At 34.7% G+C, this 27986-nt stretch overlaps 5 protein-coding genes across 11 annotated transcripts; 2 read left to right on the plus strand and 3 right to left on the minus strand.

The window, feature by feature from the left end:
• Positions 1–107: 107 nt before the first annotated feature.
• Positions 108–23564, minus strand: LOC115951189. Of its 2 annotated transcripts, XM_031068373.1 has the most exons (4): positions 23548–23564; positions 5236–5404; positions 4079–4597; positions 108–528 (listed from the first exon to the last, which is right to left on the minus strand). In XM_031068373.1, exons 2-4 carry the CDS (start codon positions 5381–5383, stop codon positions 188–190), a joined length of 1008 nt encoding a protein of 335 aa, XP_030924233.1. In that variant the 5' UTR covers positions 5384–5404; positions 23548–23564; the 3' UTR covers positions 108–187. The 2 variants fall into 2 exon arrangements, with proteins under 2 accessions (XP_030924233.1, XP_030924234.1); XM_031068374.1 differs by lacking the exon at positions 23548–23564 and having other exon boundaries at positions 5236–5449.
• LOC115951663 lies at positions 9130–9720 on the plus strand. The gene has a single exon (XM_031068825.1). The coding sequence runs from the start codon at positions 9130–9132 to the stop codon at positions 9718–9720; it is 591 nt and encodes a 196-aa protein (XP_030924685.1).
• LOC115951191 (metacaspase-9) lies at positions 10138–11833 on the minus strand. Its single transcript, XM_031068375.1, has 2 exons — positions 11219–11833; positions 10138–10951 (listed from the first exon to the last, which is right to left on the minus strand). Exons 1-2 carry the CDS (start codon positions 11571–11573, stop codon positions 10356–10358), a joined length of 951 nt encoding a protein of 316 aa, XP_030924235.1. The 5' UTR covers positions 11574–11833; the 3' UTR covers positions 10138–10355.
• LOC115951194 (monothiol glutaredoxin-S15, mitochondrial) lies at positions 16911–21253 on the plus strand. The gene is made up of 7 exons (XM_031068382.1): positions 16911–17115; positions 17560–17669; positions 18648–18782; positions 18909–19008; positions 19842–19908; positions 20747–20825; positions 20913–21253. Exons 2-7 carry the CDS (start codon positions 17598–17600, stop codon positions 20970–20972), a joined length of 513 nt encoding a protein of 170 aa, XP_030924242.1. The 5' UTR covers positions 16911–17115; positions 17560–17597; the 3' UTR covers positions 20973–21253.
• Positions 23143–27986, minus strand: LOC115951192. 6 transcript variants are annotated; one of them, XM_031068379.1, is made up of 6 exons: positions 27453–27986; positions 26306–26430; positions 25374–25529; positions 25218–25244; positions 23836–24049; positions 23390–23469 (listed from the first exon to the last, which is right to left on the minus strand). In XM_031068379.1, the coding sequence occupies exons 1-5, from the start codon at positions 27838–27840 to the stop codon at positions 23873–23875; spliced, it is 873 nt and encodes a 290-aa protein (XP_030924239.1). In that variant the 5' UTR covers positions 27841–27986; the 3' UTR covers positions 23390–23469; positions 23836–23872. The 6 variants fall into 6 exon arrangements, with proteins under 6 accessions (XP_030924236.1, XP_030924237.1, XP_030924239.1 ...); XM_031068376.1 differs by lacking the exon at positions 23836–24049 and having other exon boundaries at positions 23143–23469; XM_031068378.1 differs by lacking the exon at positions 23390–23469 and having other exon boundaries at positions 23755–24049.

Genomic DNA, 27986 nt, shown 5'->3' on the forward strand with positions numbered 1-27986 from the left:
CAACTAGAGTCATCTCCATTAATCTCAAATTGCTATCTCAAAATCTCTTATCCATCATGAAAACGATAATGAATAATAAAAAAGTACAAATGCATGAAAAAGCCCTCGTTTATGGCAAAGTATGTATATCTTATAATTGATGCCTATTAAAAAAAAAAAAAAACACTCACAACCACACGTACACAAATTAGAAACACAGTCTTCTCTTACATGCTTCGAAGGGTAGTGCAGACATGCCACAACATCCCATTTCAGTTACAATCTCTTCAATCAAGTCCTTGCAAATGTATTCTTGTAAAGTGACCCCAATTCTTCCAATTTCCCTCTGCTCTCCCCAAGCAATATCCCTACACACTTCGTCTATGCTATCTTTCAAGGCTTTGCTGCTCCATATAGGCGATGATTCATCATTCTTCTCACCTTTCGTTTCAACTGAATCGGTTGTCATTCTATCGTACACATATATGTTGATGACTTCCTCTTCTCCTGGCTTCTTCTTTAGTTGCTTTGGTTGATGTTGCACTCGTCCTGTATCGCATATATGCCCACTATTACGTACTCTACCACATTCTTTTTTTCGTAATTATTTGGTAGTTGGTATGAGGATTTGAACCATTACCATTTAACACATTAGGAAGATTCCTAGTCGTCATGTTTCTTCTTTTCTTTTTCTTTTTGATCATTTTCATTTTTTTATAGAATAAGTTAAACCAATCACTATCACAATCTCAAAATCATTTCAAAGCCAGCCCAATCACAATCTCATTCAGTATAAAATGCTCTATATAATTATGAATGAAAAATAGCTTTTTGTAACCAGGACAACTTTTAATCATGACTTTGGACAAATGAGTTTCTTTTAGAAAAAATTCTAGTTACATATAAAAATAAATAAAAAAAATCAAAATTTTTGTCATAATTGCCTACGTGATAAACAATAAGTGATGAATATTTGTAAAAGTGACAAACAACCATTTATCATCAATCACGTAGAATAATTGTGGTAAAGGTTAAAACTTTTTATTTAGGATAGTAGATTTACTAGACTCACTGTGCTTCAGTGCACGTATTATTGCATGAGTAAAAATAAAAGAAACCCTAGATAAATAAGTTTTGACAGTGCTCAAGTGTGTTTGGAATTGGACCTACTCAATTAGTGTGGCACGCGCATGGGGTACTGCCTCAACCCCACATTTCATGATGGTATCGACAAGGTTGCCTCCATTGTTATAGCTACGTAGCTTTCGAGACAGTTATAAGTCAAGTGGAACCCAAACCCTGAATAAAGGGTTTCTGCCAAGTAAAAGCCATGAAAGCAGCTAGGTAATTTTCTTTTTCTTTTCTGTTTGTCTCTCTTTACTCTTTTCTCTTTCATCCATCTTTGACTGCATCATTCAAAGAACTACGAGTGGTCCCTCTCTCCCTCAACCCAAAAACACATACAGATAGACAAACACCCACACAAACGCACAAAAAAAAAAATCAAAAAGAAAAAGATGTACAGCTTAATTAGCTAGTACAACTTGTACAACGTTTTATATATTGCTCGTGTTACAAAGATATAACGGCTTTTATATTTGTTGTTTTTATTTTTACATAATTTTTAATACCATAACAGCTGTGAGTCATCGTGTTTAGCGATATAAAGGGTTTGCTTTACTATAATTGCAAGTACCCTTAACAAATGAATATGTTTCCCACTATAACGGGAACTATGAAAAAAGTCTAAACACACAGTACTGGATGGTATGATCGTTTACTTGGAATCCTAAAATCCTTTGGCATATGTGGGACATTCACTTTTCTTTAAAGAACATGATGCATGTCTCCTCTTTAAAGGTCCTACATATGGTAATGATTTTGAGATTTGCCGACTATTTAACTTGAGGACAATTCATTGAAGATTTTCAAAGCATGAAGAAGAAGGATAACTTTGACTTAGAGAAGATTTATGCTTGCTAACAAAGCAATTTGGAAGCCTTGCACGTTATCATATGATAATCTTGAACGCATATAAAATTAAAATTTCTAATGTAAATCTGAATCATTTTGCAATTTCAGGAAAGAAACAAAAGCTTAATTATAGGTGTGTCTAGGGCCAAAGATATGGTAAAAATGCAAACAAATCTTTGAGTTCATGTAAAAGTACGTATAAGAACATTTGGGAAGCTTTCTAATTTTGTGTGCTTTTCTCTAACGTTATGCTCAAATTCAAGGAATGAATCGACTTTTTTTATACACTTCGGAAAGCCATGCCCTATGTAAATGGGGTTTGGGTTCAGAAGTATCCAACATTCCTTATAATTTCTTATTTATTTGTTCTCAACAATTTAAGATTTAAATTCGGAAATCATCTATAAGCTTATGCACGTCTAAGTTAGATTAGTTTATATAATTTTTTTATTATAACATTTTAAGTGGGGGATTAGTTTATATTATTCAATTTTGGATTTTAGGCAAAGAGTTATGCACAGATATGTTTGCCAGATGTATCGGTGTAAGTTGCATTACAAAAAGTACATTGCAAACTATCTAATTCTTGGAATTTTCAAATTTTTTGTATCTTCTAAAGACTAAAGAGTACTACTACTGATTATTAAAATAAATAGAAGATGATGGCTTATTTTTTTTATTTTTATTTTTTGATAAGAATGATGGCTTATTTTTAAATACATATATAAGCGATATCTTTTTTAGTGTGTGTTCACCACTGAACTAGTTGATGAACACTGAACTAGTTGGGGACACGACATTTTTTGTTGTTTAGTCAGTGTGTCGGAATGCCTCCAGCATGTTTAACATAGTGTTTACGTGAGGATTAATTTATGTGTACATGTAGCTGCATAAAGGTTGTGCACAAATTCAATACATTGTTTTCATCTCATGTATTATCACAAAAACAAAAAAAACAAAAAACAAAAAACAAAAATTGTATTCATCTCATGTTTAATTGTGGGATTTATTTTTCTTATACAAAATTATTTGTATAAATTTAGTTTATGTATAATTTCTATGCAAAAGATTATTACTATTTTATAGTGTTTCACATGTTCAAATATAGCTATTGATGCATTAATGAGATAGAGCAAGTTAACTGAAGTTAAGAAAAAAAGTAATATATAGAAAGACCAAAAATAACATTGATAGGAGGAGTGAAACAAAACATGTTAATTAGTGAAGTAATAAAGAATATAATTTTGAGTAAAATAAAATGATAAAAAAAAATACATGTGAATGACTTTAACTAGTTTATTGAAAATTCATAAAAGACTTCAAAATTTTAAAACTAAAGCTTGTTGTTATTGTTTAATAACTTGAATAGAAATTAAGGTTATCTTTCCTTTTCTTTTTCCCTCTTCAAGCAAATAGGGTATTCAAATCAATGAAAATTTAATGTAGTTTTCTCTATTTTCAGGTATTCATATGGAAAATGAAGAGTATCTAAAAACACTTGTAAGAATTATCTATATTAGCTATTAATAAACTAAACAAAAACTTAGGGGGTGAATATCTCAAATGTATATTTCCTTTAAAAATAATTAATTTCATCCTTGAAAAATTTAAAAGAAATCAATTTTTGTCCTTCAATCCATCTATCATTAGATTAATTCCAAACTATATATATATATATATATATATATATATATTTACCATTTTAATTTGTCACCCACTCCACTTGTCCAGTATGCAATTTCTTTAACAAGATGAAATTAATGCTTTTCAAAAAAAAAAATTTCAGAGATGACAGTACAACTTTCTAAATTAAAGGAACACCAACATTGTATAAGGTCAAAATTTTGAGATGAAAAAAGAGAATAGGAAAAAGAAAAACAAGAACAATTAATACAATTGCAACCAAAGAAGATAATTGGCCATCTTTTTTTTTCATGTATCTTGTGGCTTTTATTTTTTTTGGCTAAAAAAAAAAAGTACTAGTGGCTTTTACATATATGTAATTTGTTTGATACCAACATTAATTTCGGACAAAGACATGCATGCATATTTGTACAAAGGAAAAGACAAATATAATTAATTTAAACCAACCAAATTAAGAATAAAAATAAAAATAAAAACTAACCGTTAGTGTGTCTCCTGGAGTTGCACTGAGCGTTCATCAATGGCGAACGAGTCATGAACTCATCCAACACAGACACAGGACTCGGCTGCTCCTCCCAACTCCTTTTAATCTCAGCCGTCGAGCTCAACTGCTCCGAAAATTGTACGGTATCGATGATCTTCTTAAGCGCGTTCAAGTCTTCATTGCATTTCTCCAATGCCATGAGCAACTTCCTTCTCTTCTCTGCAGCTGATTCGGGCACCATCATCATCGTTGGGGGCATAGCTTCCAAACCCATCAGGCGCGCCACCAGCGCCGGCGGAGTTCGGAAGTTTTGAGGCGAGTTTACGGAGTTTGACCGCCGTATCTCCGCCGGAAGTGTAGGGCTTCTGGGCACGTCGCAAGAGAGTCTTCTGAGATCATTGGTGGGTTTGATGTCTTTTTGCTTTTGGTTTTGTGGTTGCATTGATGATGGGGAAGCTTCTTGGGTTGGGACTGAGGGTTTTTGTTTTGTTGGAGAAGAAACCACATTCTTCTTCCCTGAACATTTTGAAATTTATTAATCAGTGAGTGATTGATAACAATTTTTTTTTTTTTCAAATTTGGAAATAAAAGGAAAAAATAATACATAATGATTCTTTAAAATATTCATTTTTGCTAATAATATTTAGAGCTCAAATACTCACAACAAAAATAGTTGGAAGAGCTGAGATGGAGGGTTAAAAATTCACATATTATATTAGTATATATGCAACTTAAAAATTTTCAAAATGTTTAAGAGATTTGTGATTAAGTGACATTGTTCCAAGAACAATTTAGATTGGAATCCCATCTGTTGGGAGTAAACAAAAAAAAAAAAAAAAAAAAACCATCTCAATGAGCCTGATAAAAAGAACTATATATTGAAATCATGTTTCAAATTTTTATTTTTTTATTGTCTAAAAAACAACATTTAAAAACCGTTTTAAGAAAACTGAGCCAATCCTTGACTCTTGTCATTTCCCATATTTTTGTCTACAAACAAGAAGGGCGTTTTCCAAAGTTTGAATAAACATTTTTCTCTTTCTTTGAATGAGTATAAACACAAAGAATTTGTGTAATTAAAATTAATTGGTAGCTACAAGAAGCTAGCTAGGCTTGACAGAGAAGAAGAAGAAGAAGAAGAAGAAGAAACAAACCGAAAGTAAGGAATTTGCGACGATTTTGGTATTTGGAGACAAGTTGGATAATGCCGGACATGCATCCGATGCTCTTAGCATGGAGGGTTTCCGCTGCTACATTTTCCCTGTATGAAGATGATGACACCAAAGTATCTTGTCTCTTCATAGATCCCCAACCTCTCTCTCTCTCTCTCTCAGTTTTTATGAGTAAGAATTGTTTTGGGGAGATGTGGAAGAGAGCTAGAGAAGTCTATCTATGACTATGAGGTGTAGCAAAGCAATTAGCTATAGATAACGGTAGTAAATTTATTAATTGGTTTTTTTTTTTCTTTTTCTTTTGATAATAAATTTAATTGGATACTTGGAGGAAAGAAAGAAAGAAAGAAAGAAAGAAAGAAAGAAAGAAAGAAAGTAGTATTCACTGTTATGTTTGTCTGATTTCTGAACGTAAAAGCAAAGCACGTGGAGTTCTTTTGAAAAAGCTTTCGTTCTTGGAGTACACCTACATTTTTATGCTTCCTTTTTCAATTAATTTCTTCAGTTCTTTTATGCATATGTTACACCATCGATCCGACATACTTTTTGTCCTCGGTGAGTATCTCCTCCAATTTAACCATGGATTACAAGTCTTCTCTATCCCTGACTCTTTGTATTAACAACTTTGTAACTCAACTGGAATTATTGTAACTAGATTGGTATTTTTTTTTTTTTTTAAATATTTCAAACTGGCATCTAAGGTTAAATCAACTGGTATTATTGTAACTATCCCTTAAAAAAAATTTAGTCCATAAATTATTCATAATTTTAGTTTTATATTATTTTAGAAATGCACTACATAATGATATAAATTAAGGACAAAGTTTAGCTACAAAATTAGTTCTAACCTTAGACTATAACCTTACTCAATAAAATAAAAATTACTATATATTTTAAAATTTTAACATTGAATTGAATGTTCTTTATACTCTTAATATACATGTTAAATTTTGTATAAATCGGATATTGTTTACTATATGATCTATAAGTTTATATTTTATGCATAATTTTAAACTACAAAAACTTACAATTTAAACAATTTATTTATAACATAGCTATTGATATTTAAATTTCTAGAAATTTTGCTAACATGAAAGATATAAGAGAAAGAAGATATAATTCAGTGATAAATTTGTCAAAATTCACCTCTACTATACAGATATTAAGATTACAGTTTTATGTTACAACCAATTTTATAACTAAACTTTGTCTTAGATTAAATAATAAATCTAATTTACACAATTAGTAAAGAAAGATTATATATGCATAAAATCTGGGGGGGGGTGGGTGTTGATGGCACAAGATCTATGTGACTGGTTCCACCAAGAAAAGGGAAAAGGACACAAGAAAACAAAGGGTACCAGTGACTTAAATTAAATGGCTCTAGTCCAAGCGGCTGCAACCTATGACACTACTGATTCGGAAGAACGGACATTTCTCTTTATTTGCATTTGGCAACTTGCTAAAAATACAAATAGTGGCGTACACTGTAGGCTATAGTTATAAAAATAAAACTTTGCTTGGATTTTTATATAAAATAAAAATGATTTTTCTTTACAATAAGTGGGAGGAGTTGAAGCACTTAACCAAAAATGTTTTACAACTTAAAAAACATATTTGTTTTTATTATAATTGATTATATAAATTTAGGGTTAATTGCATTTTTTGTCTCTCAAATATGAGATTTATTTGATTTTAGTATCTCAATTTTAAAATGTTTAATTTTGCTCCTTCAAAATTGTTAGGGTTATATTTTTTATATAATTGGTTAATTCTTTGACAAAACGCACGTTACTTGTAATTGGGTAGATCTAAGTTGGGTTTAATATATAAAAAAATATGTTGTTCAAATATATCAAGTGTTAGTATTAAAGACATGAAAATTGATCCAAGAAACAAGTGAAGAAAAACTGTTTCATTAAAACTCAAAAGATAGCTGCTATCGAGACTACATGGGAAGCTCGACACAAGCTTGATTTATCAAGAATTATGATTTCAAAATTTCCATATTTGAAATTTGGTCTATGCTGCATTCTTTGTTTAGGGTTTCTTTTCTCACAATCCTAAACATATATAAGACTTATTTTAAGAGCTGTCACACACGGATACAGGGAGCAAGAGTTTAAATTTCTCCGTGAGAAGTTACTGCGTTTGTATGCCATAGGATTTTGTAACCAAATGCTTCCTGATCTTTATTGTTAACGAAGTCAAAAACTTTGCAGCCAACACAATCATTCAAATTGCTGGAGTTAGTCACGTATTGAGATCTATGTAAAGGAGTTAGTCACAGATTGGAGATTTATGCATCAAATGAAAGAAAACTACTACAAGATCAAGTTCAATTGGATATTGAAGTGAAGGTTTAACTGTAGGTTGGTATTTTGGGATAGGCCAAGGTAGTGATAAGATTCTTTATGCTTGTAACTACTTGATTATTGATTAGTGGATTCTTGGGAGTGGCGACCTTAAATTCACCCAGTGGAGTTTTTGCCTTACGAAAAGTTTTTTTCCATTTGTCAACAAATCACCGTGTCAATTTAATTTCTGCTGCATTTAGTTCATTTAATGATTTGTTAGTGCTTTTACGATTTGCATGTAATTTGACCTAATTAATCAACTCGGGTAATTGAATTAATTAATCGAGGTTAAGCTATTTTAACCCAACAAAAATTTTAAAATTGTAATAATTTAGTCCTCTCGTTTATTTTTCAATTTAAATTGTAATAATTTACACGATTAATAAAATCCATTTCCCTCTTCCTTGTGTGTGTATTTGTGTTTGTTTCTTAAAAAAAAAAAAAAAAAAAAAAAAAAAGATAAGATGTTGAAATACCCAATATTTTAAGGGTTCAAAATCAATTTACGTCACTTTTAAGGGACTAAAATCGAACCAATCCAATATTTTAAGGGATGAAAATATAAGCAAGAAATGGACGGACAATAGATGAAATTAGTGACTAGTTTGTTACATTTCTTTTAAGATTTGAAGAACAAAAATCAAAGTTTTAAAATTGAGGAAAGAAAATCCAACAAAAGCCCATATATATTTGATACCATATATCCCTTTCTTGAAGAAGCCAGTAATATATATGCACTATTGACTTTGCCGTTTCATTATTGCTCTGAAGTGCAAGTGACTCTCTAGATGCCAAAAGAACATGAGTAACCCAGGCTATCTTGACAAACAAATCAAACGAGGATCAGAGTTTGATTTATTCATAATTTACATAGTTTTTCTTCTTAATTTTTCCCCGAAAGTACTTGAGCACTTTGTTTATTTCTGAACTCTCCCCCAAATTACCATTCTCTCCGTGTCATCATGAGTGTCATGTTTGATAAAAATTTAAAAATACAAATATTAAGATACGAAAATATTATAAGTCAACTCACATTTTATGATATTCTTTCATTGCTACACCCTACACATACTCCTATTTTATTTTGATTTTATATTTAAAAGGCAATGAAAAATCAAATTGTGAATAGTTTGACAATAAAATAATGGACACTTATGTTATGACACCACGAAAAAGATAGGAGAACACTAATCACAAAATATGAGTATCCATTATTTAACAATCTTCCAAATATGAATATCCATCATGAGAGTTCCAAATAAGATTAAAGTTTTCGGTTGGAGAGTATGCCACGGAATTCTGCCAACATGGGTTAATTTATTAAAAAGAAAAATTACGGGTGATAATGTTTGCCGGATCTGTACTCGATTTCTTGAGGCCAAGATACATGCTTTATGGGACTATCTTGTAGCTCAGGATGTGTGGGTTGGGAGTCAGATTAAATTGCAGAAATGCTCTCTCGGCCAACAAGACATGTTACAGCTGTTTGAATATCTAATGGATAGACTGGACCTAGAGGATGTGGAATTGTTCTTGTTGTAAGCTTGGATTATTTGGAATCAAAGGAAGCTTGCTACATGGAGGGAAGCTCAAGGATCCAGGGTGGCTGAACAAACATGCTGCGGAGTATTTGGAGGAGTTTAAGCAGGCACAAGAGCACCTATCTGTCCCACCGTGGCAGTCTAATGGGAATGTGTGGCGTCCACCTCCTCAATCACTCTTCAAACTAAACTTCGATGCTACCATCTTTAAGGAGAGTAATAGCTCTGGCTTCAGTGCTATTATCCAGAACGAACAAGGAGAAGTGATGGCTGCATTGTCTACCATAGGGCCAACGGTAACCTGTAGTGAGGAGGCTGAGACAATGGCTTGTAGGAAAACCTTGGAATTTGCTGTTGATGCGGGCTTTTCGAAGCTAGTGGTTGAAGGAGATAATGCTAATGTCATGAGAGCAGTTTCCTCATCAACTCCAAACATGTCTATGCTTGGAAATGTGATTGATGATATTCAATTTCTTCTCTGTGGGTTAAGGAGGGCTTCTACTAGTCGTATTAAAAGGGGTGGCAATAGGGTAGCTTATGTGCTAGCAAGACATACTAATGAACTGTAGTGTTGTTCTGATTTTGGTTATATATGAAAAGAAGTCAAATAACTAGGACAATTTTTACGTGCCCACATGTCAGGGCCTACCCTTTTCTGTAGATGATAGAAGTGGACAGTGAGGCCAGTGGCAAGACAAGGCCTTTATGTTGATAGGTTTTTATACGATCATATTAAATAATTAAATTCTACATTTCTTAGTTTATACTTTAGGGACAATCTGTAATATAAGATGGCTGGTGCTTTATAATTGTGCTTTGTTATGAATTGAGATGGAATAAGTGATTGACTACTACTAGAAATTCCTGTTTACTCTAATTGTTCTTGAACTTGAAGAGTAACATTAATTTTTGTTATTGTTTTTTGGTATATATATATATATATATATATTACATAGTTGGGGTGGGGAATTCGAAACTTGGGGATGTCTCTATTGAATGCGTCAAGAGGTGCCAATTGAGGTTCAAGACTCTTGGTAAGAGTACTGTTAATTCTAATGTAAAGAAAGTGATTATACAAATAATTTCTTTTTCCCAAGCCCCTTATTAGGTACCGCTTCAATTATTGCCTTTTTATTAAATTTCAATAGAAATAATATGTTAGTAACCATATATCAAACCAAGCATGCACAAACCACTCAATGCCTCATAAATCTGAGCCCTGAGGCTGCCATAAGAAAGGAGCATCAGCATTTTCATCAGTGCAGTAGAGGCAAGGGTGTTGAGCAAAGCCTCCTGCCTCTAAAGACTTCCTAGCTAGCAGCACAACTTCTTTGTTGCTGAGTGAACCTAAATGATCCTTCAATACCATCTGGACAGCATTACTGAATGCTCCATACGCCTTTCCTCCAGTCATCATTGGGTTCATGTCTGCAGAAGTCTCATTGGCTTGACACCCACTAAGAAGAATTCCTTCGTCTGTCTTCAATGACTCAGACAAGTCCAGCTCATTTGGATGTAAATGAAACTTATGGCTTGCATCGGCTCCAAATAATTCTAACAAATGAGTGCCAATATCAGATGTGTTTATGTTTGTCTGTGATGTTAGATGTTGTAGAATTGATTCAAAGGGAATGGTCTTGGGGCTACATGATTGCTGCAATGTGCCATCGTTGGTGACAGAAGAGGGTCCAATTTGCTCTTTCTCTTTGTCAATTAGGCCTCCACTGTGGCATGAGTCTGAGAGAATTGTGAAGCTTGCTCCCTTTGGCAGGCAATTCACTAATTGCCGGAAGTCCACATCTACATATTTAGTGGCATTAATTTTTATTTAGTTTAGTATGACAAATTGATGATGAGAAAACTTTCTTGTGATAATAAGAAGTTTGAAAGAATTGCAAAAGCATTGTTAACAAATGTTGAGTAATGTTTTATGAGAAAATCTTTAATTGCATCATGTCCAAGTGTACTAATTGAAAGTGCCAAAAGCTTTATCAGCAAACAAGCCTGGAAATTTAGTACTGGGGATAATATACAAAAAGAAAGACAAGGGATCATGATGGTACATACCAGTGATTAGATTGAAATCACAAGGCACAATTGCTTCATCTTGCCTAAAGGGATGCCCAGGTTTGGCTGATGGAATCCTTGTTCCATGTCCACTATACTGAAAGAATAGGACATCTCCAGGTTCAGCCTTCTTGAGCATCTGATCAAGTGCCTTCTTAATGTTAGCACCAGTGGGCATGACTAATGAACCAGGTGCATCAGTCAAGAGCTCAATATGGCTGTGATCGAACCCAAACCGTTTAACAAGCACGTCTCTCATGGCCAAAACATCGTTTATGCATCCATTTAACTCATGTGGGGTGTTGGGGTAATTGCAACCAACCAAAACAGCTAGCCTCTTGTTTCCATTCTCCATTTTTGCAGGCAATTTGAGTGAAAACCAATAAGATGTTTGTCTTTGAATTTCAAAATGGTTTTTGGTTCCTCCATTTGATCTCTCACAAAGTTTCAGCTTTATAATTCCTCATGTGTCATGATACACATGCGATTTTTGATTCAAGCAACCTTTGACGTCCTATTAATTGGCTTCCAAGGATGGGAAGTATACATTTGAGCAGAAAGAAATATGCTTCAAGGCTTCAACTTCCATAAAATTGGAATAGTTTAAGGGTTGTACGCATCTACCATTTTTGTTTATTGATTTATTTATATTTTACAGTCATAATACATTGCTGTCTTACTTCACACGCAAGAGCACCATGGTGGGACAGTATGGAATATCCTTTTTTTCATTTTGTCCTTCTATTGGTTAGTGATTATAATAATTTATCCATCCAAAGATTATTGTAATTCTCTAATCAAATATCCATTCTTCCATGGGATTGATTTCAACACCTCTTCGAAGTGTGGTAGTTTTTGCCTTTACAGCTTTCTGTCCTAACACATGATTACCAAAAAGACCACTTCAATATATAATTTACATAAATTATTTGGTCTTTAATTAGGTTGTAATACTAATCTTTGCGGCTCAAAATGTCATCCCATGACAGGGAAGGAAAAAAAAAAAAAAAAAAAACGAAGGAACGTTTGCCATTTTACTGTATTTGGTTTTTCATCTTTTTTTGCAATAAGCCTTAATTGAACTGTTTGCTAAACTATATGTATGTCTGTCAGCCTTAATTGAACTGTTTGATTTTCTGTGCAGATTGATTACGATATATACGACTCTGAATCAAAAATAATGGCAAGGTCATTATAAAGCATGCTGCTGAAGGGCATTGCGGGTCTCCCTGCCACCTGTCCTAGAAGAATTGTAAGATTCAAGTCCATTTGTTAAAGAATTTTGATACTTGGAATAAAATTATAGATGATTGAATATGAAATCGAATCTGTTTGTTATACAATACCTTAGATGGGTTTATACATGGAATGAAATTGTAGATGTTAGAATATGGACCATGATGGTGCTTAGGATAACCGGGGTCTACCTTGAAGCTGTTTTGTGTGGGTTCTTGTGTGAAGAAATGGCTTTGTAGGTCCCTGGACTCGTTGCTGAAAGTCATTGCATTGTCTTCTTCTTCGATGAGAAGTGTTTGTTTTTTTGTTTTTGTTTTGATAAACCTGACTTTCATGAACTCAAACAGAACGAACAAAGGAATCTCCCTTACAAGCAGCCTCAAGAGAGGGGGGAAGATTTCCATTATGGAAACAAAAATCACAGGAGGAGTTCAAGGCAAATTTAGGGCCTGTCTGGGTAAGGAATTTTCGTCACTCAATTTCCATCACTCATCACTCATAACTCATCACTCAATTTTTCACATCCATTTGCCTTCATCACTCAGTTTTCATCACTCACTATTTTTCACACTATTTGGAGGGCTCACACCTGTCACGGTACAGTGTTTTTTTTTTTTCACTAGCAGCTTCTTTTTTTTTTTTCCCCCTCTTTGGCTGTTCGGTCTGGGTTTTTTTTTTTTTTTTTTTTTTTTTTTTTTTTTTTCACTAAGTTTGGTGAGTCTAGGTACTTAAAAAAAAAAAAAAGCCAACGCCAACCCAGAAAAAAGAAAAAAAAAAAAAAAAAAAAAAAGGCCAACGCCAACCCAGAAAAGAAAAAGAAAAAAAAAGAGACAGCAACGCCAACCAAAAAAAAAAAAAAGCCAATGCCAACCCAGAAAAAAAAAAAAAAAAAAAAAAAAAAAAAAAAAAAAAAAAAAAAAAAAAAAAAAAAGCCAACGCCAACCCAGAAAAAAAAAAGTCAAAAGGTGGTCAAAAGTTGCGGCTGTGGGTCCCTCATGTGTGTTTATTTACGAAAATGCCATTGAGTTATGAGTTATGGAAACTGAAAACAGCCTTTTGTTGTTTTCAGTTTCCATAACTCATAACTCAAAAATCAGAGAATTGAGTGATGGAAACAGAGTTATGGAAACAGAGTTATCGTTTGGCCAAACAACCTTTTTGTTATGGGTTCTACCATTTTTGAGTTATGAGTTATGGAAACTGAGAATTGAGTTATCAAAAAACTCAATCCAATCGGCCCCTTAGCTGCTTCATGAGCTACAGTATTGCTTGTTCTCCTGACCCAACAAAACTTAACAGACACAAAACTGGAAGATAATTGCACGGCCCACAAAATGGCTTGGGCTTCAGCTTGCGCCGGGTCACATAACTGAAAACTTTTTCCCCATATGAAAAGAACTTCACCTTGGTGGTCCCTTGCAACAGCTGCTAAGGTTGAAATGCCTATGAGAAGAGGAGAACAATTAGGGCCTTCGGGGTATATCTAGGTTGTGAAATTAAGTTTATTAATTGGGGGTTGTGACTTGTGTGGGAGGTTGGTGATGCTGATGAGGATGATGGATGAACAGCTGAAGGGTTATATGTCAAATGGAAAAGTGTGTATATGTGTCACTTCTGGAAATAGATGGAATAAACATGCTGCAGTAGGTCTGTGTCTCCCCCACATATTTCTATGTTCTGCTGCCATAGCTTGGGGAGGGATGTGAATGCCAGTGACACTGGCTTTAAATTCCTATGAAGGTACCATGCTTACTGGTCAAGCTAAATAACTTATCTGTATAATTTTGGGAGACATCTATTACATTACTTTTTTTACTTATCCCAAAAAAAAAATATATATATATATACTATCAATTGATTATAAGAGTATATCATTTGCACTAGAATTTTGAGATAATTTTATGCCAGGTAAGTGTGACCTACATGGCCTGATGTACCATGTGAGCAAAAACTTGGTGAAATATAAGTCTCATAACTGGCCATGTTTTTGTGATGCCTGCCAAAATTGAAAGGGGCCTATACTTGTAAACATTAATTTTTATTTTTAAAAAAAAAGGCCTAAATGAAGGTTCAAATGGACAGATTGAAACAAATTGCAAAGTTTAGATTTAATATTACAAAAATATTAAGTCCAGGAACAAAATTGAAACTCACCCCAAAGTTTGAGGTGCAGGATTGTAGGTTACCCTTACCACCTCCCCCCCCCTCCCCCCCCCCATTTAAAAAAGAAAAAGAAAAAAAAAGAATAGGCTTTGAATTCTTTGGGTCTTTTGTACTTTCATACCCTTGTATACATGGAATCAAGTATAAACTTTCTACCTCTTGTTGAGTTTTACTCATTTGGCTGTTTGAATTAATATAAAAAGTGAATGCAAGGTTACATTATGTATGTTTTCAACATACCTATTATCAGGCTAAATTGGCAATACTTCAATCTCTTGGATTTTGGGGAATTGAATATTATTTATTTGAAAGTTTGATGATGTTGAAAACTGTTCCTTTATCTTGAAATTGCAGTCTTCAGTTCTTCACTCAAAAGGTCATGAGTTTAGTTTACTCCGAACAAAAATTTGCATGCTAATTTAATAGTTACAATAGGGGAGAAGGGATTTGAACCTTGGACGTCTTGGTTGGAAATACCATGAAGTGCTAGTTGAGCTCTAACGCTCTTAGCATTAAATTTATTATTTATTATTTATTATTTTTAAACTTATTTAATTGTATAGAATAATAAAACACGCGTGTGGTGATTTAATTAGATCAATTAGCATGTGTGCAAGCTTATGTCACTTAACAAACATATAAATCAACCATTAACAAAGGGATTATTAAGCAAAATGAACCCCTAATGTAGTTGAGTAGATACATTAAACATTAGGGGGCAATTTTTTTTTTTTTTTTTTTGAGAATCAAGGGAGCAAAATAAAAAATAACCTCAAATTTTAGGGATATAATTTGCACTTTAGTCTTAGTTATAAGTTATAAGATTAAAGAAGAGAAACCAAAGCCCTAAACTTTGGTTGTAAGTAAATTTCAGAAATCTCATCTCCCATTCTCTCCCTCTCACTCTATCAGCCAAGTGCAAAATCCAATCCAAAAGGTATATCATCAAATAGTTAAGCACCTGTCTTAGAAAAACAGTTATATTTATTTATTTTTTAAGGTTTAATTATCATTTTGGTCCCAAATGTTTGCGTTATGGGTTAAAATAATTTGGTGTATTGTGTCAAAATAGTAGGTTTAATTATCATTTTAGTCGCCAAAGGCCTTGTAGCTGAATTGATATCTCCCTATATATTTGCACTATGTGTTAAAATAGTTTCTAATGGTTTCAAATATGTTAAACTTTGATTGATAGTTATGTTAGCATTGTCCATTTAGTAGAGACTATTTTGACATAATACCAAAAACACATTTTGAAACATTACGGATCATTTTGACATAGTGTAAATGCTAGGTAACAAAGTGGTAAGCATTACTGTAAGGACACAATTCTCTGGCGGCCCAATAAGGATGTTGGGCTCGCGTACGAAAGATCCCTCACAATATGATTTGTAGAGAGTGGGCTTAAAAAGTTAGCCGCTGGTCACGGGGCGATGTCCAATCCTGGTTTTAGAGGAATTCAGGTAGAAAAAGGAGTTGGGCTTGAACATTTAAGCCCTAAGACGTCGTACCCTATGGGATGGGACTCCTCGGAGTTGATCCGAGGACCATTGAGGCCTTTCCCCGGTTCTCCAACGACGGACTTTCTTCAGTGAAGTCCGGTGTTGTTGAGATGTTCTCCCCCATGTGATCCTTCTCTTTTTGGGGGTGAGCTGGGATCCCCTTTAGATTTACTTACTTTCTTCTTTTATACTCGTCCGTGTTGATTGTCCTTCGTCCACGTGTAGGGTCAATCTATACAAGACTGATATTTGTCCCATCAGTCTAATCCCAGAATTGTTGGGTATGGTTGATAAGGTTGCAGAGTACGGCTCTGTCATGTGTTAGGTCTTATCTGGAAGGGTAGTAAGGATAACTTCCCCAAGATATTTTAGATCTCCTCACGAATTCGTCCCTATACCTGTTTTACCCCTTTATTTCGGTGGGATTCAGGATCTGCCGAGGACTGAACCGTCCTCGGCTGCCTTCCAAAAATTGTTTTGTGCTCTGTATTGTAGAGATTGGGCCACAGCTTTTCTCGGATTGGGCCTTCGGACTTCCCAAGAGCAATTGGACTTGCCCTTAAATTATTGGGCCCCACAATTACAATTGGGGGGTTTTTACTGGGTTGTTATACCTAAAAAATTTTGCGACTCCTTTTTATTTTCCTCTGTATAATCCGAAATTCTTTTTTTTTTTTTTTTTTTTTTGTCCAAATCCAATTTGGAAGTGGTACATTTGCAACCGGGTTGCAAACTTATTTAATATTTTTTTAACTCCTCCCGGACCCACATCTCACTGATTTTCTTCTCTCACTTATCTCAGCCTCCCCTCTCTCTCTCTCTCTCTCTTTCTCGCTCTCTCTTTTTTCTCATCTCTTCCTCTCTCTCCCCACTCAGTTTTTTTCTGTGTCTCGGTCCATCTCACTCAGATCGGCGTGGAGAGTGTGGGGTTTGTGGGGATCTGCGCGTGGGGTCGGGGGCCGTTGGTTTGAGATTTGAGAATATTTTCCGGTATAGGTATGTGTATATTTTTCAGATGGGTTTTTGGTGGGTTGTTCAGGGCTGGCCGGCGGCTCTGGAATGTGGGTTTGCAATGGGCCACGGTGGTAGTGAACAGTGGTGGTAGTTTGACCAAATTTTTAATATTATTTTAACGAGATGTTTGTAAAAATAGAAACTGGATGTCGAGAGAGTTGTAAAATGAGATAAAGTAGGTTTTTAGGGTGTAATGCTGATGCTCTAATTGAACTGTTTGCTAAACCATATGTCTGTCTGTCTGTCTGTACTTAGTTATTTTCTACAGGTAATTTATTTCAAAATTTTCCTAGAAAGGAAACCGTGTTAAACCCTATGTATGTTTAAGTTTATGAATGTAAATATGTACACATGGATAGATAGTTATGTTTGTGTTCTGCTTTAACTTGTATCGGTTATGTTGAAGGTGTTTATTGTTCTTTGCAGATTGATTAAAATATATACACGACTCTGAATCAAAAATAATGGCAAGGTCATTATCAAGCATGCTGCTGAAGGGCATTGCGGGTCTCCCTGCCACCCGTCCTAGTAGAATTGTAAGATTTAAGTCCATTTGTTAAAGAATTTTGATACTTGGAATAAAATTATAGATGATTGAATATGAAATCGAACCTGTTTGTTATGCAATACCTTAGATGGGTTTATACATGGAATGAAATTGTAGATGTTAGAATATGGACCATTATGTTGCTTAGGATAACTGGGGTTTACCCTGAAGCTGTTTTGTGCGGGCTCTTGTGTGAAGAAATGGCTTTGTAGGTCCTTGGACTCGTTGCTGAAAGTCATTGCACTGTCTTCTTCTTCAATGTGAGAGTCCCCGCAATATGTGTGTCCTGAAACTCACCCTAAAGTTCGAGGTGCAGGATTGTAGGTTACCCTTAACACCCCCCCCAATTTAAAAAAAGAATATAGGCTTTGAATTCTTTGGGTCTTTTGTACTTTCATACCCTTGTATACATGGAATCAAGTATAAACTTTCTGCCTCTTGTTGAGTTTTACTCATTTGGCTGTTTGAATTAATATAAAAAGTGAATGCAAGGTTAAATTATGTATGTTTTCAACCTACCTATTATCAGGCTGAATTGGCAATACTTCAATCTCCTGGATTTTGGGGAATTGAATATTATTTATCTGAAAGTTTGATGATGTTGAAAACTGTTCCTTTATCTTGAAATTGCAGTCTTCAGTTCTTCACTCAAAAGGTCATGAGTTTAGTTTACTCCGAACAAAAATTTGCATGATAATTCAATAGTTACAATGGGGGAGAGGGGATTTGAACCTTGGACGTCTTGGTTGGAAACATCATGAGGTGCCGGTTGAGCTCCGAGGCTCTTAGCAATAAATTTATTATTTATTATACGTGGCTGCTTAGCTAAATTATTGACTCACATCTGATGTTAACCAGTATATTATCATATTAGTCGATTCCACATTTCTGGTTTAATTCTTATCCTTTAAGTTGTTAATGATTGCAGCAGTAACATAAGTTGATGTTTCAGTTTAAATTTTTGTAGGTATTTGGATCCTTTTCCCATAATGGGATGAGATTTTCAACTACCGCACCCAATGATCCTGACACGCATGAAGATTTTAAACCCACTAACAAGCTCGAGAGTTCTGACCTTTCTTTGAATGATGTTGTTGAGCAGGTAAATGAATCTTTTGTATCATATTTACAATTTGTGTTCTGAACTCTTTGTCATCTGCTGTTAGCAATATGAAATTTTTTATTTTGAAAGATCTATGTTTATTGATTGTGTTTGTTTTTGGTGTAGGATGTCAAGGAAAATCCCGTTATGATTTACATGAAAGGTGTGCCTGAGTTTCCTCAGTGTGGATTCAGCTCACTAGCAGTTAGAGTGTTAAAACAATATAGTAAGTTTTGGAGATGTTTATTTTTTTTTTTGATAAGTAACAAATTTTTTATTATTAAAATAGAGAAACCAAGTACACTGGGGGTGTACAGAGGGTGAGGAACAATCAAACTCTCAAATTACAATGATCGAACAAATTGGAGATGTTTTTTTTAATGAGCAAATCTTTGCATTCCTTGATTGGTTTAATTTAGCAAGCAATATGTATGACTGTGTATCCACAAAGTTGTGTGTAGACAGACATACAAACACATACCAGTCACATATACTATTTATTTTATTTTATTGGTAATATATACACGCACCCCATGGGTCTTGAACCCATGACCTCACCCTCCTCCTAGTACTTGTAAGGGGAGGAGGTGCCAGTTTAGTTAGAGCTCATTGGCATCACACACATGTATACATGCTTGTACAACATAACTCCGTATGTATATATTTTAGTTATACATGACTTATTATTTCCTTTAGAAATGCTAAACTTGAACCATAGTAATCTGGATTGTGTTTTTGATTTTACTGTTTTCTTGTCTTTTTGGAGAGGGCTCTTAGTTAATGGCATGAAAATTGTTTTTGTACACGTGCAAATCACATGAAAGAATAGGAGGATGCGAAGAAAAGTTATCTTTTGATGAGCTACTGGTATTTAGTTATGTGCAATGGGACGGAGTGAAAAAGAGTTGGGTGCACACACTGTCTCCTTATAATTAGGGATTGGCTATCTATTATTTTGTTATCTAATCTAAAGGGTGTTCTTCTTGGCACTACTTAACTTCCGATGATGAATAAATTTATCTGGTTATTGTACTCTTACCATATATGTGACTGTTTCAGATGTTCCTTTGGCTTCTAGAAATATTTTGGAGGATCCTGAGCTTAAAGGTGCTGTAAAAACCTTCAGGTAAGTCAGCACTTGGTGTTTTTCTCTACTTAAAAAAAAGAGGGGAAAAAGTTAGATTTTGATGTTTTATATATTTTTTGGGAATCTTGATGACTATTCTGCTTAGTTTTTTCAAAGTTGTACTCACTTGGCTTCTGGACATTCTTAGTAATACAAGATGAATTTAGCTGGCTGTGATGACTAACGTAACAATCTATTCTGGTTGAGTGAAGATTTGTCATTGCAGTCAATTAGAATTTCATTCTACATGTGTGCTGATGCTCATCAAATTCATTCTACATGTCTTATATGTGTCTATTGAGTACTGTCTATGTCTGTTGTGTTAACATCTGATGTATTTCTGCAAAGTTGTTTTGTTGTTGTTGATAAATATGAGACTGTTGGAGCTGGATGAAGTGGGATAACTTGTATTGTGTTAATTTTTCACTCTGTTTGTTAGTGTAAAATGTTTTGTGGAAACATTGTTTTGTTGTAAAACGTTGGTCAAACTGAAAATGTTTTCTGTTGACTGTAAAATCCTCTGTAAAATTTATAAAATGTTCTACCAACAAAAACATTGGTAAAACGGGAATTAGGTGTTGGTTCCATAGCCATTGGTGGAAGCAAAAAAATTCAGCTTGGTAATAATTTTTCCCTTATTTGATATCATATCATGGATAGTAGTATGGGTTTCACTCATTGGTCTCTTTCTCTATAAAATTCTTCTTATAAAAATGAAAATGGGTAGTAGCATCACATTAGTTTGAGGATGGGACTGCTGTTTTCGATAAACTTTGGATCTTCAAATTTGATTGTATTGAGTGCTAGTTTTCTAAATTACCTTGCTGTTTATATGCAGCCACTGGCCCACATTTCCACAGATATTCATCAAGGGAGAGTTCATTGGAGGGTCGGATATTATTCTCAACTTACACCAGGTTACTTCTTATTTCAGAACATATTTTACTTTTACTTCTTTACAATGTGCATTGCATTGCTCAAATAATTTGGCCTGTCCCGTGCAGTCTGGTGAACTGAAGGAAAAGCTGAAAGACGTTACTGCTAGTCAGGAGAAGTCTGAATAACAACTCAATGAATCTAGAGAGAGTTAAAGGGTTACTGGGACTTCTTTGACAATAGTGTGTTATTGCTATGAGGTGACAAGATGAGGTTCTATGTGGTTTTCTGCGGGATTACATGATAAGCTATGATTGCTTGTTATTATTTATAAAACAATAAATGTAGCGTTTTGCTGTGCTTTCATCTGCTACTGCTATATATCCTTGCAATTGTTGTATAGTAACCTTATTTCTTTAGCTCGGATAATTTTGGTTCGCAAATCATAAGCAGAAGATTGAGTTCGAAATGGTGAGGTATTAGATTTGGATTATTTAGAAGATAATGAATAAAACATAGATAAACTAACACTTCAAATTTCTTGGTTTGAACCAGATTCCTTAGATCTGTTGCTGGATCTCAGTTGATCTCCAATCCACTATTCTACGGACTAATGTGACAAGGCCGAATTTACTCTACCTCCTCATGGCCTTTTATGTGGTAGTAAACACGAGGAATTAAATAAAACAATTTACCATGTCAGCTAATTTTTACTATTTTGGGGTAAAAAGGTCCCCCAAAAACTACTCGCGTTTAACACCACAGTACTCTTCCATCAAAAAAAAAAAAAAAAAAAACCTCCACAGTACTTCAGTACAATTGACACGGGCAAAGTAGAAGTTTAGGCTACGTTTATTTCGGTGGTAAAGGAAATTAGGAAAACGTTTTACACCCTTGACGGTGTTTGGGTGCGCAAGGAAAATTGGGTCAAACGGAAAATCATTTCCGTTGACCGTAAAATATACCCTCTAACCCTGTAAAACCATTTCTGTTTGTATTTTACCTTCAAATAAATTCCGTCACAGGAAAACAGAAGAGAGAGAGAAATAGCAAGGAAGAGAGATCGCACACCAGCACTGATGAGCTCGCGTCACCTGAAGCACCATCAAGATCGCACACTAGCACCGGCGAGATCGCATAACAGACCGGCTCGTCACACCCTAGCACCGGCGAGATCGCACACCACCATGAGCTCCGATCCACATCCAAGTTACCTAGAGAAACATAACCCAATCCCCATTTCAGCAAACCCACACCCACCTTGCCAGATCCACACCCACCCGATCTCGCGACGCCTAAAGCACCACCGAGATCGCACCCCTAGCACCGGCAATATCGCACCCATGACCCACCCATGCCCGATCTCTCTCTTTCTTGATCTACCTCTCCCTGTCCCTCACTTGTCGATCACTCTCTCTTCCTCCTTCTCTCTGTTTGACCGAGTTTTTGAATTGTGGAAATGTTTTGTTCTGATTTTTGTTTGGTTTTGTTTGTTTTAAGTTTATATATTGAAATTTTCTATTATAAAATTTGTTTGGTAGTTGAGAAAATGTGAGAAACTAGTAGGAAAATAGCATTTTCATAATGCAACCAAACACATGAAAACATTTTCTAGAACAATTTTCATAATGCAGCCAAACACTTGAAAATATTTTCCTTTTCTGAAAATATTTTACACCTAAAAATATTTTACACTCGGAAAATATTTTACTTTCAACCAAACGCAGCTTTAATTTTTTAAACACTTTCAAAACTCAACTAACCAAATACCCACTCAAAATCTTCATGCACTAGTAAATTCCTTCTCTGCCCAAGCACAAATGGATCATGAAACAAAATCAAACTAAATCTCACACTTGAAGTCACATTCGGCCAAATCACCTACCAACCATTGCTAACGACAACAAAAATCCACAATGGCATTGGCGTCGCTTCCCTCCGTTGGCCAGGTTCTACTGCAAATCACCGAAGCCGCAGCACAAAAAAACTCTCTCATGCCAACACCCAAAACCACCTCAGTACCTTACCATTTTACCCTTCATAAAAACTATCATTAGTCTTGGCCACCCATGCTCCTAAACCGTAAACCAGACCCAAGCCACCACAGAATCCATCATAAAACCCACCATAAAACCCAAAGCTGAGAATCACATTGGCAACAAGCATATCATCTATGCCAAAACTGGAACAAGATCTCTGTCATTTATTTTTATTTATTATTTTCTTTTTTTTTTTTGGGGGGAGGTGGGGGAGGGGGGCACTATAGCTCTGCAAAACATATTGCACATGTTTTAGAGTAACAATAGTAAAGTTCGTCCGAGCAAACAATTATCAATTTATTGAACTCTACAAAGAAACTTTAAAAGAGAAATGCACAAACTTTTGATTCCATCAAAATTTCCTTTTGAACATACAGCAAAACTACAATATTTGGGCTTTGATACTATCATATTCTAATGCCTATCTGCTCAGAGGCTAATGTTCTATCAGCAAAATTGGTTTAAACAAATTAGAGAGACAGCACGAACTGATGCCACAAATTCTTTGGTATTGAACAGCAAAATTTGGTACATGGATGGTTTTGCAATGAAGACTCTGGACAACTCCTCCACGGCATGCTTCATGGATATCTTCCAGCTTCTCACAAGCTGCAGCATAATTCCATGACAAGCCGGATGGTTTTTTCTGAAGATGAATGAAAAAAACTTTTAGCTTTGTGGATATAGTGTCCGAGATCTGGACTCTTTGCAATGCCAATGTCATCTCTCTCTCTCTCTCTCTCTCTCCCCATATTTATTCATAATCAACCTACTGAAGAATAATCCCAACAAAGGTACTTGCAACAAATTTAAGATTCTGTTCCGAACATCATACCTCAATTCACAGAATGACAGAAAACACAGCTCATTACCAACCAAATGTTGTCCAATAAAACACTAACAAGTAACACACACACAAAATCATGCTTTCTAACTTCTTTCATAAGACCCAATTGTAAACATTGTGAAAAGGTGAAGTGATACACTATATCTACTTCATAAAATACTCAACCTATCTGTTTGTGTTGCAAAATCTGACACCCATGTTTTTAACTGAGCATCTCCACTGTCCAGTAGCAAATAAGCACCAATACATCCAAATAAACAATGCAAGTTATTCCAGAAGAACAAGGCTCTGCTCTATTTCCAGCTATGTTCTTATCATAGTTATCAATAATGTTCCTGACACTTGAAAGATCTATTATCATCAACCTTCCCCCTAAAAGCTACAAATGAGAAGAAAACTCATTTAACATATAAACAAGACAATCTCAATCAATCATGTACAGAAATTTACACATCAGAGAAAGTAAAAAATATAATAAAAAAGAGTACAGCATTCTCAACTATACAGGAATCAATCATGCATTTAACATATACATTGCAAATGCACACATGCTAAATAAAAATGCAAGCACAAGTATATTCCCTGCCAATTTATACATGTCGACAATCCACCAGTCAATAACAGAGGATGTCAATAGTCTCTTTGTATTAGGTTAATCCATCACTAAGAAATTTAGAACAGATTCAATCACTTACCTAGAATTCGCTAATCTCAACTCTATAGTCCACAAACTTCACTCCCATTCCCCCACAAACCAGAAAGTTTTACAAAGCTATCTGGACAGAATTTTCCTCCAAAATTTTGGGGAGAAAACTTCCAATCCACTATTTGACAATTCAAATGATTTTCCATTTGTACTTTTAATTACATGACTTATTTAAGAGTCATAAGACTTGTTTAGATAACTTAATAGGTCTTTGAAATATCCCATAATGAGTTAAGGAGTAGTCAGCGACGCCTTTCTGTGCCTTCTCTGGCTAAAGGACATCAAAGTTTACAACTTAATAAGTATTGCCACTTAGTAAAAGATTCCATGAGATGGCAGCCAAATTACAGGCCCCATTCAACTATTCTTATAGAAAAAAATAAATAGGAATACATATAAATAAAGACTGATAAATAAAAGGCAGTTAACCTGCTACCCGTTTTTATTATCATCACCAGACACCAGTTTTATTTTCATCATCAAACAGGAGAATTCAGAAATCAAAATCAGGTGTTCTGTCAGACTTCAGAAATCCAAATTAAAGTTCTTATTTCAATTTAATTCAACCTACAAACACCTGATTGATTATTTGCTTTGAACAAGACAGCAAAAATAAACAGTCAAAAAAAATAGCCAATAATTAATATGTAATCTAAAATTTACATGGTTGCAATACTGTAATTCTGTTTATCTAAAATAAAAAAGACATCCAGATTAAGTCTATCATGATCGGTGATGGAACTCGAAGAAATCAAACCCTGATTGCTAATAATAAACTCAATGGCAACTTAGTAACATATATACAGAGACAACAACTTCTTATCTTGAAACTTATATTAACCTTGGAATGCCCTAGTACAGTAGTCACCTATTGGGCAATTAAAAAAAAAAATGAAGCATGTCAGACAGAAAAGGGAAACCAAGCAAACTTGCAAAAAAATAAAGCTTAAAGATCTTTCCAAACATTAAAATCAGTAGATGAGTTGCTATAATTTACAATACTGTCTTGGCACCCTATAAAGTATGAACTTCGAATTGGATCCACATTTACTAAAGCATGGGCAGTTCCGCTTGGGCTAGCTGCAACAGCAACCTCGTCTGCATCAATTATCACTTCAGCGTAACCTTTACCAACTACTTGGCTGTTCTCCAACTGCAAATAGTTCACAAATGAAAATTAAATAATTAATTTTTTTTTTTTTTTTTTTTTTTTTAAATCGAAGGAATATGAAAACATCATATCAGACTCATCAAATTATGTTATTAAACCTGAAATATTTACGTTCAGATAACGTATAACACCCTCACTGTGATACATAAAAACCAAATCAGTCTTTCGCCAATCACTAGTGAAATATCACAGAATGGATCCCATATTCCAGTACAGTGATTTAAATAACTTATCTGTCACTCTGTTACTTTTAATATAAAATGTTTCCTAGAGAAGTAGGCATAATACAATAGCGATTCCAATTGGTAATAGCATAATGATACACGTACACAACGGGTAAAAGAGAACAATTTTTAAAAAGGGTAGATACAACTTCCACTGGATTCAACTAGCATGTTTTGTCTCACCACTAGAACTTTTTGATTTTTGGTAATTACATAACTCAGAACTCATTAGACAAGTTTCCATCCACAAGAAACAGAAGTTAGGATAGCATCTTAATATGCCAAACAGTAATATTTGATTAAAAAATAGAATGAGAAATACTTAACTTCTCACTCTTCCATTATGTGCCATTCATTGCTCCTGCAAATTTTTTCTGCCAATTTTATTTTCTTTTTTTTTCCCCCCATTAATGCACTAAGTATTGAATTAAATTTCTTGGCATGATTAATAACACATCCAAACAATTAGTATGGCCTACATCCACAGAATCAAGCTGCTATGATATTTTCAATTCTTTTAAAGCACCAGCTTACCCTATATTTTGTTTTAGCACCCCAAATGACAAGTGTCTCATTACAAGTATGATGTCTGTGATTTCCCCTTAAAGCACCAGGTCGAATTTCCCCAAGATGAAGTGAAGCACAAGTCACAGCTCCACCTGTAAACAAACATACTCCTCCGTCAAACTCTACAACATCAAACTAAATATCAACAAAGAAACTAGAGAAGAATCATGATGATGATCCTATGTTCTTTTTTTTCCCCTGCACCAATAGTTAGTCACAATTGTTACTCAAGGTAAGATGCCAACCAAAGAAGATAGCTCAACAAAATTGGATTTGATATATGGAACCCCATTTTCAATTAATTAGTATCTTGTTACCATGAATTTGAATCAAATTCTTTTTTCCGTTTTAAAATTCAGTGGCAATTCTGAAACCCACGTACTCAAGTGAAGATGTTACTCATTTTTTCTATAAATACAATAAGATTTGAACCTATGGTATCCACACCATGATGAATGTTCTTTATCATCAGGCGAACACAACAATTGGTTTTGGTGTAAGTGGGAATCAAACCAACATCTCTTATTTGACAACAAGACATGTTACCAATTAAGCTAACTAGAACTCATAACAAAAATGTACCTCGTGTAACCCATTCAAGTGGGATCTATGGGTGTAGGTTCCACACCAATGTGACATAGGGCTTATGAAATATCCATAACATAGTAAAATTCCTGGTACCCAGGTCCCAATTAACAAACAATCACAAAGATTTATCTTAAAACCAACAAAAGGACATACATATCAAATAGCAAACATAAAAAATCAACTCGTAAAATCTCCTGTTGTGGAGTAAGGAACTGGGTTCGAATCCCGCCTACACCCAAAATAATTTGGAGTAATAGCCTAATGGTAGAGGCAATCAACATGAAATGGACACTATAGGTTCAAATATCAATCAAAGAAAAATGTAACAACAAATGCGATTGGTTTAAGGCTGCGTTGGGTACATAATCAACTGGTAAAGTCTTTTGTCATAGAATAAGGAACTGGGTTCGAATCCAGCCTACACTTGAAACCAATTAGTGTCTTGAGACGCCATAAATTCAAATAATAATAAAAACAAAAGCGATAAATCCAAGGCTGCGTTTGGAAATGCAGTAGGCAGGCATACCCGAAAGGTGATGAGTTAGGGCAAGAGAGATGGGGTCGAGCATCCAACCACGGGTGTCTTTAGCAAGAGGGGAAGGAAACCCAGATGGGAATCTGACCAAACCAGCCTTAGCATCGTCCTCATGGTCATGGTGATTCAAAGTCTGCTGGGCGCGAGCTAAAGTTGGAGGCGAAAAGCGGGAATTAGTGTGCTGAAGTTTGAGAGAAAGCCATGTGAGGAAGAGGAAGACTGAGAGAAGAAAAGGGAAAGCGTGAGGCTTCTTGAGGAAGTGAATGATACGAGAGGAGGCTGAGTTTGCATGTGTTGGTGTTGATGTTTGGTTCACGAAGATCGAGCTCTGATTGTTGTTTGTGTTTGCTAATGAGTTTCTTCTAGGGTTTGCCATCATCACCTCATTCACCTCTCCACTACCACTCTGTCCTCTCCTCTCTTCTTTACATTCTCATTTGCTACGGTATCGTTGTCACTCTCTGTCTGTCAATTTGGGTTTTTTCTGTTTACTCTCCCTTTGCAACTACTTTTTATTTTGAGACA

Source organism: Quercus lobata, chromosome 7, assembly GCF_001633185.2.
Source record: "Quercus lobata isolate SW786 chromosome 7, ValleyOak3.0 Primary Assembly, whole genome shotgun sequence".
Taxonomy (NCBI): Eukaryota; Viridiplantae; Streptophyta; class Magnoliopsida; order Fagales; family Fagaceae; genus Quercus; species Quercus lobata.

Excerpts from the sequence above, each read along its gene's own strand:
- LOC115951192 (XM_031068376.1), bottom strand. The coding sequence starts at position 27,840 with ATGATGGCAAACCCTAGAAGAAACTCATTAGCAAACACAAACAACAAT. Across the intron at positions 26,431-27,452 it reads CCTAACTCATCACCTTTCGG|GTGGAGCTGTGACTTGTGCT; the intron begins GTATGCCTGCCT and ends GTTTGTTTACAG. Across the intron at positions 25,245-25,373 it reads TAGGGTGCCAAGACAGTATT|GTGACTACTGTACTAGGGCA; the intron begins GTAAATTATAGC and ends ATTGCCCAATAG.
- LOC115951191 (XM_031068375.1), bottom strand. The coding sequence starts at position 11,573 with ATGGAGAATGGAAACAAGAGGCTAGCTGTTTTGGTTGGTTGCAATTAC. Across the intron at positions 10,952-11,218 it reads TGATTTCAATCTAATCACTG|ATGTGGACTTCCGGCAATTA; the intron begins GTATGTACCATC and ends CTAAATATGTAG.
- LOC115951189 (XM_031068373.1), bottom strand. The coding sequence starts at position 5,383 with ATGAAGAGACAAGATACTTTGGTGTCATCATCTTCATACAGGGAAAAT. Across the intron at positions 4,598-5,235 it reads TCGCAAATTCCTTACTTTCG|GGAAGAAGAATGTGGTTTCT; the intron begins GTTTGTTTCTTC and ends CAAAATGTTCAG. Across the intron at positions 529-4,078 it reads CTCCAGGAGACACACTAACG|GACGAGTGCAACATCAACCA; the intron begins GTTAGTTTTTAT and ends TATGCGATACAG.
- LOC115951663 (XM_031068825.1), top strand. The coding sequence starts at position 9,130 with ATGTGGAATTGTTCTTGTTGTAAGCTTGGATTATTTGGAATCAAAGGA.
- LOC115951194 (XM_031068382.1), top strand. The coding sequence starts at position 17,598 with ATGGCAAGGTCATTATCAAGCATGCTGCTGAAGGGCATTGCGGGTCTC. Across the intron at positions 18,783-18,908 it reads TGAATGATGTTGTTGAGCAG|GATGTCAAGGAAAATCCCGT; the intron begins GTAAATGAATCT and ends TTTTTGGTGTAG. Across the intron at positions 19,909-20,746 it reads GGTGCTGTAAAAACCTTCAG|CCACTGGCCCACATTTCCAC; the intron begins GTAAGTCAGCAC and ends GTTTATATGCAG.